Genomic DNA, 12,299 nt, shown 5'->3' on the forward strand with positions numbered 1-12,299 from the left:
TTATCATGAAAGTAAATGAAATATTCACTCTATATTCTTCACAATTTAACCATTCATTTCTAAGCAAGTATAATGTGGAATTTTACCCTCTCACCAACGTTATCAGCAGGTTTCCTTCATGGATAATTACTCTTTATTGGGAGGAGGGTGGTTAGGGAAGAAGAAAAGTCAGAAAGCACACAGCCCAAACTCACCTCCTGGGCAGTGCCTCATGGCCATCTTACATCTCCTGGATTCAGCAATGGTTGGACATGGTATCGTGTCTTTTGCTGGTTTTTTAACAATTTGCCGTGTTCGGGTTTCCAGACCCCATTTAAATCCACATGTGCGATTATTTCTGCTACAAGTTCCCCATTCACTCCAATGACCAACTTCACATCCTTCTAATAAAGATTAAAAAAAATACAAACACAAATAACAATTTGGTACCCATTTGCTCCACTGTCATTAAATTTATATAGCAGTGTTTCTCCACTACCCCTACTCCCCACCTTCAGATACCAAAAATTAAGTTGTAAAGCCCACAAAGACCTATATTCGCCTTTCAGGAACTTTAAGTCTTTGGGTTACTTTCATCTACAATATACAATTGCCACATAAGTAATTTAAAATCTATTACTTTCTATTTGTCTTAGTTCACTTTTTCAAGAGATGTTTCTGGTCCAGTCTAAAGACACTGAAATATATAAAACCTATAGTAGGAGATATTTTCATACTATGACAGAAGACAAAATTTTATAGGTTAATTCTGAATGGCCCCACTGAAACATAAGTGTGTTAGCTTTATTATGGAAGTATTTGGTGAAAAGGATAGGGTGTTTGTTTTGCATTTTCTGATTATCTCAATTCTTTCAATAGGTGTCTGGAAACCACAGTATGTATTTCTTATTCCCTAAATTTGTGCTGTACATTACTATAATTTGAAAAGTAAAAAAAATATGATCAGATATTGAAAAATGTATGTTTTTCCTAGATATGTAAAAGCTTTTAGTATTCCCTTTTGTAAGTTCACATAGTGGAAAATTAGGCTCCCCTCAAACCCATTGGGATGGGATGGGAGAATAAAAGGACAGAAATAGGCAAAGTTAAACTTCCTCATCAAATTCACCATTAAAAAGCTGCTTTATACTAGCAGATGAGGATTCAGGGCCAGAGCCTGCATACAATATTTCAGCATTCAGGATCTCAGTAGGCCTGGTTACTCTAAGATTTTTCAAAGCTAAGATTTGTATTCAGGGGAATGCATAGAACTCAATTTGTAATGTGTTTATATTTAAGGGTTTCATAAGAGTTTCCACTGAACGTTTGTAATGAGCATGGGTCTTGCCTCTCAAAAGCCAACTCAACATTCTGAATATGCTCTTCTAGTGACTTTCTTATTTTTTAATAGGGTGTTGCCTGGATGAATGTATTAACTCATATAAATAGGATCATAAGTACACATTTCTTAAAAAATCTTTAATTTTAAATGTGTTTTCTGCAAGCTTTCAAATATATAATTATAGACTATTCTAGCAATATTTTTGCAGAAAAAAGTTCTCAATTTTCTTGTAAGTTTCCATTTGAAGGAGATGGAAGCTTCACTTATAATACATAGCTCCATTATACATCATATCATATGTGTAATATGTCAAATAAAATTCAGGGGTTGGGGGTTAAAGGGATGGGAGTAGAAAGAGGATTCCATTACACCTAAAAATAGATTCAGGCATTCATCAAAATGTAGGTACTGACAGATCTTTAAATTTTAGTCTGTAGTATAAGAACCAAAAACGGTATAAAATCAGCAAAAAAAAAAAAAAAAAAAAGTGGTATAAAATCCAAAAACCAAAGTGTTTTTCAAACACTCAAAAAATACAAAATTTATGAAATGTGTATTCCTAATTGATATCATAATATCATAAACAGTATATATGTGTATATTAAATTATGCATTCTAGATATCTAAATTTAGTAAAATTGTTTTAATACACTTTGCAACATGTAATCAATCATCAACAAAATATATTTCACCGAAAAATTTTCTTTCCAATTGATATTTAAAAAAAAAACAGCTAAGCAAGAAACTCCATAAGTAATATACATAACAAAAGTGACAGAATAGTTAACCATATGGTACCGCTTGAAATTTGTTTTTCTCCAACAATTTATTAGATAATTAAGAATTTATTAGATAACTAAGTTACTAATAATTTATTAATTAAGAAATGGATGTATTACACATATGATAAAAATGTTATTATCAGCATTTAAATAGTTTAACCTAGCAAATGTACAACTAGCAAATAGCCTAGCAAGATGCAATGTATGAGACTACCCAAAGTTATGATGCCTAAAGAATTCAGAAAGTCAGCAAAAACACTTAAATAATTTTCAGTTCTAATTAACAAGATTTTGTTTTTAGGTTGAATATATTCAGAATGCATTTTTTTTTTCAAGAAACAGGTGTTAAAAGTTGAAGTTTGAAAGTTACATGAAAAGCTACTCACCCACACATTCCATGGTTTCATCTAATGGTGCAAAACCATCTGGACATTCATCAAAGCAACGGCCTCTATGCAAATAAAAGCCTACTTTGCACTTGGTACAAAAGTCTTTGCTAAAGCAAGAATCACAGTTTTCTATTCTGCATCCTAAAAACAATTTTAAAGAGAAAAAGAGAAAATTTCAGTCAAAGAAATACCCTTCTTTTACAAATAAAACTTTCATAAATGCATCAGTCAGCTCAATCGAAATTCTAGTGGTCAGAGAAATATGTGTTCAACTCATTTGTTTCCTAATGCCATCTCATTCTAAATCATTCCTACCTCTTCCAACAGCTTACCACATCAATAAACTGAGACAAAATTCTAGCCCAGGGCCCTAGGCAGCATGAGACCCTTTAGAAATTTTTGCAGCTCTAAAATGGAGTTAACAAAGGATTAAAAAGAAAAAGGAAACACCCCCACTACAAATTACATTGCTGCTGGGATTGAAATCTGTTCTGCTCTTCAAAAGAGCTACAATGAAAAACACAAAGGGAATACTCTAATCAGTATCTTCTGTTCCAGGACAGTAAATTAAAATTTTGTTTATGTTGGTCAATGCTGGCATTTTTTTTTTAAACATACAATGTGCCAAAGGCTTTACATTCGTTTCCATTTAGTCTTCATAATAATCCTACAAGGTGGGCAGTACTAGCCCTATTTTGCAAATAGGAACCTGAGACTAAAAGAGAGAAAGTCATATACTGCGTTTCCCCGAAAATAAGACTTAGCCAGACCATCAGCTCTAGTGCGTCTTTTGGAGCAAAAATTAATATAAGACCCGGTCTTACATTATATAAGACCGGGTCTTATGGGTCTTATATTAATTTTTGCTCCAAAAGACACAGTAGAGCTGATGATCCAGCTAGGTCTTATTTTCGGGGAAACATGGTAGCTAGCAGTGGCTGAGTTGGTTCTGAAAGCCTCCAAAACTGACTGCCTTCTGAATCTGTCCTCCTTTCTCTATAATGCACTAACTGAGTTTCTCTAGGAGCAGTTTGTGAAACAGAAGTGCTTCCAGGTCTGCTACATCTGGGTTTGAATCCTAGCTGTGCCCTTAGCAGCTCTGTGACTCTGGACAACTACGGGCCTCTCTGAGTCTCCATTGCCTTCTGTATAAAACAGCGATGTCACTGACTTTACAAGGCTATTGTGAGAACTTGTAATAATATATGTAAATTGATCGGCTCATAATAGGTAGTCTGCACCCAGAAGCAATAGTGGATTAGAAACACATATTTTTCCACTACACAACACACTTTACAACAAAGTGCAAAAAGAAGCAATCATTGTGCTCGCTTCGGCAGCACATATACTAAAAAAAAGAATCATTTATCTTGTACTCTAGGTCAGATTCCCTTGTAGGCCAGTAACATCTGGGCCAGACATAATTGACTTGCAGAAGTTGAAAATAAATATACTCTAAACTACTCTTCAAAGAGAGGAAAGGAGAGAAGATTGGAGGATCGCTTAATTGAAAGGTCAGGTTTTTGACAGATAATAGTACATTGTTACTCGCAACAGATTTAATTGACAGTAATTAACAGCACATAAAGCTCTATGAAACTCCACGGGCATCACTTTTATGCACTGAACAAGGCTCTCAGTGCCAGTACTGTACGTGGAGCTTTAATGATTCAGAAAAGCTCTAAAACATATAGTTCCTGTAAGCGAAGAAATAATGGAATAGAAAATGTAACTAAAATGTGAAATCACTGATATTAAAATTTTGAAAATTGAGTAAGCAGAGCCAGAAAGTAGAATTTAAAGGCTAAAAAAAATTTAAAAAATAAAAACGGTCATTAAAATTACATTATAAAAAATGACAGTTTCTAGTCCTATAAAAAGAAAACGGCAACTCTTCACTTTTCAATTTTGAGTCTAAATAGGTATTCATGTATTAAATGACCACCATGAAGCAGCTAATTCAACCTCTAAAATGTTACCAAATTTACATTGGAAATCAGTGGGTGAAAGTCCATAGTCAAATTACAGTATTGCTCTTTTGGGGGGGCACAGAACAGTTCATCACTCCATAAAAGGTTCATTTGTTGTCTAAAATGCTGCAACCTATATTTTAATAAAACGGTGGTCTATAGCTGGTCAGTAGCTTCTTAATCATGGTCAAAATACATGACCATCATATCCACAAATTATTGGTTTTCCTGCTACATTTTTTTTTTTAAAGCAAGGAGCCCTTCCTGTTAGCAGAATTAGTTCCTAAGAAATAAAAATAAACATCCCAAAGATTAAAAAGAACTAAAGTATGAAAGGAACAAAGCATTTATATTTTTGAAAAGAGGACTATACACTTCATAAATTAGCTATTATCTACAAGGTCTGATTTTTCTTTAAAATATGACCTTCACCAATAAGCTTTTGGGCCAAAAAGTCATAGTGATAAGCATTTGGAATTAATTTTACAAGGTCCTTTGCTGATCTTTATTGTTACCTGTAACTCTCTTTCCTCATTTCATTCTTTGCTCCTAATATCAGCTCATAGAATGTAGAATTTCTAAAATTCCTATCATTCTCTGTAAAGTCCCTTAGGACTCCTTCAGGCATGAATCCTGCTAGACGAAAGCTTAATTGTTTGTCCTCATATTTAAGTAGAATAAAAATCTGATGAATTCAAATTGTAGAATACAATAACCAAGAAAAAGCACGAGATGAATTATAAGCAATGACTGAGAATAAGCTCCAAGACCTATAGTGAAGTGGAAAAAAAAAAAAGCAAGTTGCAGGATATCTGGAGGATGATGTAATAAAACCGTGTGTGTGTGTGTGTGTGTGTGTGTGTGTGTGTGTGTGTTATGAAGTAGCTTGGAGAAGTTAATTTGGGAAGAAGAGGATAGAATTTTGAAACATGTTAAAAATTATACATATATATATGAATCTTTTATAATTGTAATGCATTTATGTATTAAAAGTAAAGCAGAAAAAGTTATTTCAATACACATTTGTGACCTACTTGAATTTACAGAAAATAAAACTATTAACGTTCTAAAATACATTCTTTTTATTTTAACAGACTAGAATGAACAAAGGAATATTATCCCATCCCAAATTTTGCGTGCAGGAAATTACACCCCTTATTAGATAACGCTGTACCTGCTTTAACCTGCAAAATACACAGTCATTTGATCATCTCGACAATATCCTTTGTTTTCATGTGTTCAATGGCACTTTTCCCTCACACAAACCATAAGGAAAGAAAACTAATTGTTTTTATTCGATAAAGCATTTAAACAAAAGCTTTGATTGGTGCCAAGTCAATCTAACATCACTAGAAGCTCTGCTGACCTTTGTGGTCTCAGTCACTCTTAGCCACAACATAAAACCAATGCCAGCAGCCCATACATTCAGCCTGAACTGACACAACTCATCTAATCACAGACACCTTTGAACTGAAAGCTTATAAAAAGCTAGCAACTGCATAAACCACCTACTCTGGAAACCTGTATCTTGACATATTTTAGCACCTGAAAACCTTCCCTTACCAACTCCAGGTCCATCACAACCCCCTACCCTGTTCTGCTATTTCTCCCGGGAACTAATTCTTCTGCTTTGGAGAAAGCCAGACCCCACTGTTTGTGGGGCCTCGTACTCCTATACTTCCCCTCCCCACCCCAGTCTGTAGCTATTCTGCCCGAAATTTCTTAAGCTTCTTATCCTTAAATAATTGGGATTTACATCAACTCTATTAACTCATTTTTAATATAAAAGTAAAACATTCTCATGAGAAATAAAAATCCAAAACAATGCAGAATGGTTTAAAAGAAAACACAAAAACACTCTTCCTTATTGGAATGTCATATCAGGCCTACTCCTCAGAAACAGCCCCTGCATTAACAGTTCAGGAAAATCTCTATGTCAATTTTATACATAAATGGGTTTTAAAACACCAATGGGATCATTCAATAGACTGATAAACTTTAGAAAACTCTAGACTGTGTAAGGAAACAGGTATCTTAAAGTTGGCTAAACATGGGTCTTTTCTATAAAAATCTGGGCTTTAAGTCCTTGCTCAGAAATATAAGACCTGGGTTTAGCCAACTTACATGCTTCTAAATTACATGCCTCCTCAAAAATGTAATCCGCAAAATGAGGACTGCCAATATTGGTTTAAGTAAACTCACTGTCCAAGTGAAACCGTGTCCAAATGTAGTCTGACGGCGCTGTCATTTGGCAAGCGGGGCTAACTCTGGCCAAGAGACAAAAAAACAGGCTGGGTACCCCTTCTCCTGTCCTCCTGTAGTACCCATACAGGCTCCATTAGAACATTTTTCAAATTATACTGTAGCTCATTTCAACAGTTCATTCCAAACATTCTCCAAAAACATCGTCTTGTGCCAGACCCTGAGAACATAAAATTATAATACCCATTCCCTGTGCTGGAGGTGCGAACGCCAAGGAAGGGGCCATGTGGCACTTCCAGGGCATTGCAACACAGCATAGCAGATATTAGAGGCATGTGCGGGGTACATTAAAGGCAGAGAAGATGGATCCATTTCTGTTCTGCCATTACACTTGATTATTTTTCAATCTGTGAATTCCTTGTTTCTAACACAGTGCCGGACACATGGTGGGGTTTTAATGCTTGCCAAGGGAACTCCCATGAACGCCACTTAGCAACTCAATGTCTTTATATTTAAACACTCATTTGAACTCTTATTGTGAGACTGCTTGCACATGCACTCTAAACACCTTCAATATAGAAAGGAAAGTTGGTTGGTTGCTGTGAAGGACTACAAGTCTTATTGGAGGAACCAATCAACACCTGAGAACAATTATAATAGAAAATGTAAATATTGAAGTGCGTCTGGTACTATGGAAATCGGAACCTAGCTGAGCAGGTTTTAGAGAGACACAGGGAAGAGGAGAGTTCCGGCCAGGGCAACTCCATTCATAATGAGGCAATGAAGAACTTTCACATGGCTTGTAATGGACCCCAGGAAGAGTGGCTTGAATGAACTGGAGGTTGGGTGGAGGGGATGGTTACCCAGGCTTAGATTTCTGTGGGTGGGGAATTTCACTCTGTATGTTACTTAGTTTCAGAAAAGGAGGTAAAATTATAAATATTTGCACTTTGTGTGGTTTTAAGTGTTTCAGTCACAATTAAAATGAAGTGAGGTTCAAGATGAGGGCTTGCTCTAACTATAAAGAGATTCTTGAGCATGAGAGCAACAGGACTAAGATAGTACCTAGTTTGTTCCCTCATTTCGACTGTTAAAAGCCACGAGGAACCAGGCATCATGATGGACAGCTAAAGGCACAGATGAAAAAGCACTTCAGGATCTTCAGTCTACTAAAAGGAAAGGTACCAAGCAATGGGGAAATAATGTGACCACTCTGAGGTATATACAGAGTGAGCTGGGGAGTGCATATTTTCAGGAAATTAAGCTTCCTGAAAGCAAGTAGAGAGTGGAGGTGCAGAAAACCGCTGAGACACCCAACACTCTAAGAGGTAACAATCATGGGAAAAGGAGCTACGATGATTCAATAGAACTGAAAAACTGAGTTGAGGGGACGATGAACACAGAGAAGCCAAAGATTCAGTTTATGCCCTCGTCCTTTGGTCCCTCAGCACTCTGCGGGCCTTGGCACACTGGGAGAGTTACTTTTGTTTATCTGACCAGCAAAATCTAGATGACAAGAACCATCTCTTTATTGAATATCTTGGCATGGCCAATCATTATAAACAAAAAAATTAAACCCTTAAATTGAAAGCAGAAGAAAATCAACCTTTGTTAAACTCAACTGTGAAAAACATGTAATTTTACGTATTACAATCAATTATTGGAGAAAGGGAAGAAATCAATCAGTCACACACTGAGGACCCCATTTCTGTTATTTCTTGATCATTAGGTCTGTGGGGTGCTTTTTAGCACACCCCAAAAATCTCACTGCTTATAGTTCCTCAGCTGCCCTATATGGTCAAGCTACCAGCATCTCCAGGGAATGTGACAGATGCTGACCCCCACTACAGGCATTCAGTCTTCAGGCTGCAGTTACAAGCATCAAAGAGCATCAAGCCAACCCCTGGAAAACTCTATAGGCTTCTCTACTCAGTGCATGCTAAACTTCGAACAGAAATTATGAGGACAGGTTGTTCCAAAAGACATTTGAAACTAAACGTTTAGCAATTTTTTTACATGGAAAGTACTAGACTGTACAACTTAATATGAGGTTTCTTAAAATTGTTTAAATAGTTTTAGCTTCTCTAACAACTTCAAATACTGCTGTTTATCATTCCTTCTCAAAACTTGCAATGCTTTATACATATCCCTAAATAAAGATTTTAAGTGTTATGTTACTAAAATCATGTATTTCTAATATGTGCTATTTCAGTCATCCCATTAGACTAGGGACTGATGAAAACTATGACCTAAAATCTAAAATTACATTCTTTGTAGCATGGTCTAGTTACACACAGCTCCTTAGAAGCATCATTATATTTCAACCTAAAGACATAAAGATTCAGAGGTTTCAGGACTCAATGTTTCATACTTAACAACTGAACTATTTGAGTAATGACACAGAAAACCAGCATTACTAAGTTAACAGAAGATCCAGGGTGGAAGTCTTTTTAAAACCCACTGGAATGGGTTTAAGTCAAGATTGTCTTTATTAGTGAGGAGAGTTAGCACAGAATGAAATTCAACTATGTCAAGAGCAGAATATTATATTCAGAACAAGAGCCAAAGGCTGGAAATAAAAACCATGCTGAGAAAACAGTGGCCTCTCAAATGGTATAGTGGTTAACAGATATGAGGTAGAATCTTGGTTCACTTACTGTTGTGTGAGTGTGGGCAAGTCAGTAAAGCTCTCGTTGCCTCAGTATCTTCATCTCCAAAAAAGAGGTAACATCAGTCCCTATCTCCTAGAGGTGCTGAGCAGATTCCAGGGCTTAATGGAGGCAAAGGTCTCGGCACAGTATCTGCTGTGTAATTCGTGATCAAAAGATGTGAACTATTATGAGTGTAAAAATGTTATCAACTAGGACGGTCCAAAATGGCAGATGGAAGGAAGTGCAAACAAGGTACCACGGTACTCCATGTGGAGTGCATATGTATATGTAATAATTTTTATAAATAAACTTTAATTTTATACATATTATAGCAATGTATAATTATATAATATTATATATATATGTACACACGCACACACACACACACACACACACACACTCATATATTACTCCAAAAATGGCATTATCCGTAGTAAGTATAATGCACCTACCCTTGTTTGGGTCATGAAGCTAAACACACTAAATCCAGTCATTCGTTGAGTACCTACATGGAAAGTCACCTACTTCAAACAATAGGAACCAGGACTTGGGAAACCAGAAATCTACATGTAACTGTGACCTAGGGTGTGGGGAAGGGAATTACATCCTGTCTCCTTTCACCGTCAGATAGGAAGGGAAACCATCTGACATACTTATACCAGATGATTGTTCAGAGTATCAAATTAAAGATGAAAACAAAAAGAATAGGTAAAAGGTACCACATATCGTATGTATAACCCTAGAGCCAAATGAGCCTACCCTTCAACAGATACTATTTGAAATGTGCAGTGCCCCTTTCTAAACACAAACTGTTCGGTTTATGAAGTGCACTAAAGATGGTCTATCACAGCCATTAGTGCAGTGACCGCAAAGATAGTAAAATCCTGGCCTTGGCAGTAATTTTAATACTCAAATTGCAATTAGGCAGGATGAATGGACACCATCCAGAAAATTATATATTGTTTTTCAGATAGCTATAGAGTTCTATCTTATATGCCAAAAGTGTCCTTTATTTTAACTTCTGAGAATATATATATGCTGCTAAAAATATTTTTTCCTCCTGACTCATTTGAACTTAATATTACAACAGTCCATTAAAATGAAAAACCGAAACTCAAATTTATGAAATATGTTGCTGGTAGCTTCACTGTAATATTTGAATGTTTAAAACTTATAGCTTGCCCACCCACACACACACACACACACAAAAAAAAAATCTAAAGAAATATTGAGGCTTGTGTAAAATCATGTGGTCAAATAATGAGAACTATAAAAATGTTGGCTTCATTTCTCATATATTCAAGTGATGCATATTTGAAATCATTCTCAAAACAACCAAAATTAGAACTTGGACATATCTGCTGGGAATACAACGCTGGAAATACAAAGTTAGGTGTTGAAAGGGATTTTTTGTTCCAGTTAAAGGGGGTGAAAGAGGAGAGCACCTACCTCCAAATAAAGTAGAAAAGGAATGTGATAGTAATTTAAAATGTTTTCAAAATTATAAACCAAATTAATGTCTCATATCAGATTTTAATGTCTGCCAGTAGCAGATCTCTCATCTTGGTTACTCCTTATGCTTTTCCTTTTTTGGTAACTTGTTACCCCTTCATAGTAAGGTGGAACCAGAATAGTTTAATAATCTTCAGACCTGAGTCTTAGTTGAACTTTTTTCAAATGTTGGAAAAGGCAGGTCTTTCCACCCAACTAAAGGAAAAGTATACGTAAACTAATCTATGTCTTGTCCTCCACTCAACCTCCAGCCAAGGAAAACAAGAAGACTCTCTTAGTCCTTTCACACCCCAAATAGACTAAAGCAGTACTCAGCAAACTTTTCCTGTAAAGGACTATATAGTAAATATTTTAGGCTTTGTGGCCCATATGGTCTCTATCTAAACTACTCAGCTCTGTTGTAGAACAAAAGCAGCCATAGACAATATGTAGATGATTACGCATGGCTATTTTCCAATAAAACTTTATGAACAGTGAAATGTGAAGTTAATATCATTTTTATGTGTCACACAATATTGTTCTTCTTTTGATTTTTTTTTCAACCATTTAAAAACCTAAAGGCTATTATTCTTAACTCAAGGGCCCCACATAAAAGGTAGCAGGCCAGATTATAACACTGGTCATCATTTGCTGACCCCTAGACTAGAGAATGCTTGAAATCCATGAGGCATATTGAAGGGAAAAGGAAAAATGAAAAGGGGTTCATTTTTAAAACATAAAATGATAGCATTTAAGTTTTGGGAGGCTTGGTATTGTTTTATAAACACCATCTGGCTGTGTGCATGAGACAAATATCGAAAGAATATGAGGATGCTGGAATTCAGTTATCTCAACATGGGAACACTTACTCAAGAATCCTTATCAGTTGTCAATAGGTCAAAATCCCATCCTATCTTAATAAGTTTTTAATGTCTTGATTACAATATGGCATTGACTTGCCAGTGAAGGGGGTGGGTAGAGGGAAAGAAGGGAGAATAATTTTAAAAAACAGTGTGTTGGGGCTGAAACCTGTATAACATTGACACCTAGTGCCCTGGTCTGATATCTTTACCCAGCTCTGTTTGTGAAGGTAACTTTGTCATGTCTGCCCACCTAGTCTGATGACAAAAGTACATACAGCCGTGCCATGTCTGGCAGCCAACCCTCAGACTTGTCAGTGGACTTCTCAGAATGCTGTTACCTGTTCTGTAAGTGAGGATAACACTATGGGACGGCCAGGAGCCAACAAAAGGATGTGCTTTAAAATGAACGTACTTTAAAAACTAAAGTACAAAATAGACGCCTTACTTGCCCAAAGGAAAACAGAGCAAGGTAACATCTGCCTTTAAAACAGAATGACGCTGTCCAACGTGGGTCTCTACTGAAATACTAGGCTCACCCGAGAGAATCACCAAACCCACAAGAAAAATGTAAGCTTGAGAAATACAGTTCCCTCTATTAAACATCAGGACAGGCTTTTAACTTTCCAACCA

The 12,299-nt window shown here is 36.1% G+C and overlaps 1 protein-coding gene across 4 annotated transcripts in view; it reads right to left on the reverse strand.

Annotated features, from left to right (window-relative positions):
- Positions 1 to 12,299, reverse strand: part of RSPO2 (R-spondin 2) — a 155,307-nt gene that overhangs the window by 48,830 nt on the left and 94,178 nt on the right. For all 4 annotated transcript variants that reach the window (XM_033125753.1, XM_033125751.1, XM_033125754.1 and 1 more), the window contains 2 exons: positions 2,490 to 2,633; positions 195 to 383 (listed from right to left, as the gene is read on the reverse strand). In XM_033125753.1, coding sequence (XP_032981644.1) covers positions 195 to 383; positions 2,490 to 2,633 — 333 coding nt within the window. The remainder of the gene's footprint in view (positions 1 to 194; positions 384 to 2,489; positions 2,634 to 12,299) is intronic.

The sequence above is a fragment of the Rhinolophus ferrumequinum genome, chromosome 14 (genome assembly GCF_004115265.2).
Source record: "Rhinolophus ferrumequinum isolate MPI-CBG mRhiFer1 chromosome 14, mRhiFer1_v1.p, whole genome shotgun sequence".
Classification (NCBI taxonomy): domain Eukaryota; kingdom Metazoa; phylum Chordata; class Mammalia; order Chiroptera; family Rhinolophidae; genus Rhinolophus; species Rhinolophus ferrumequinum.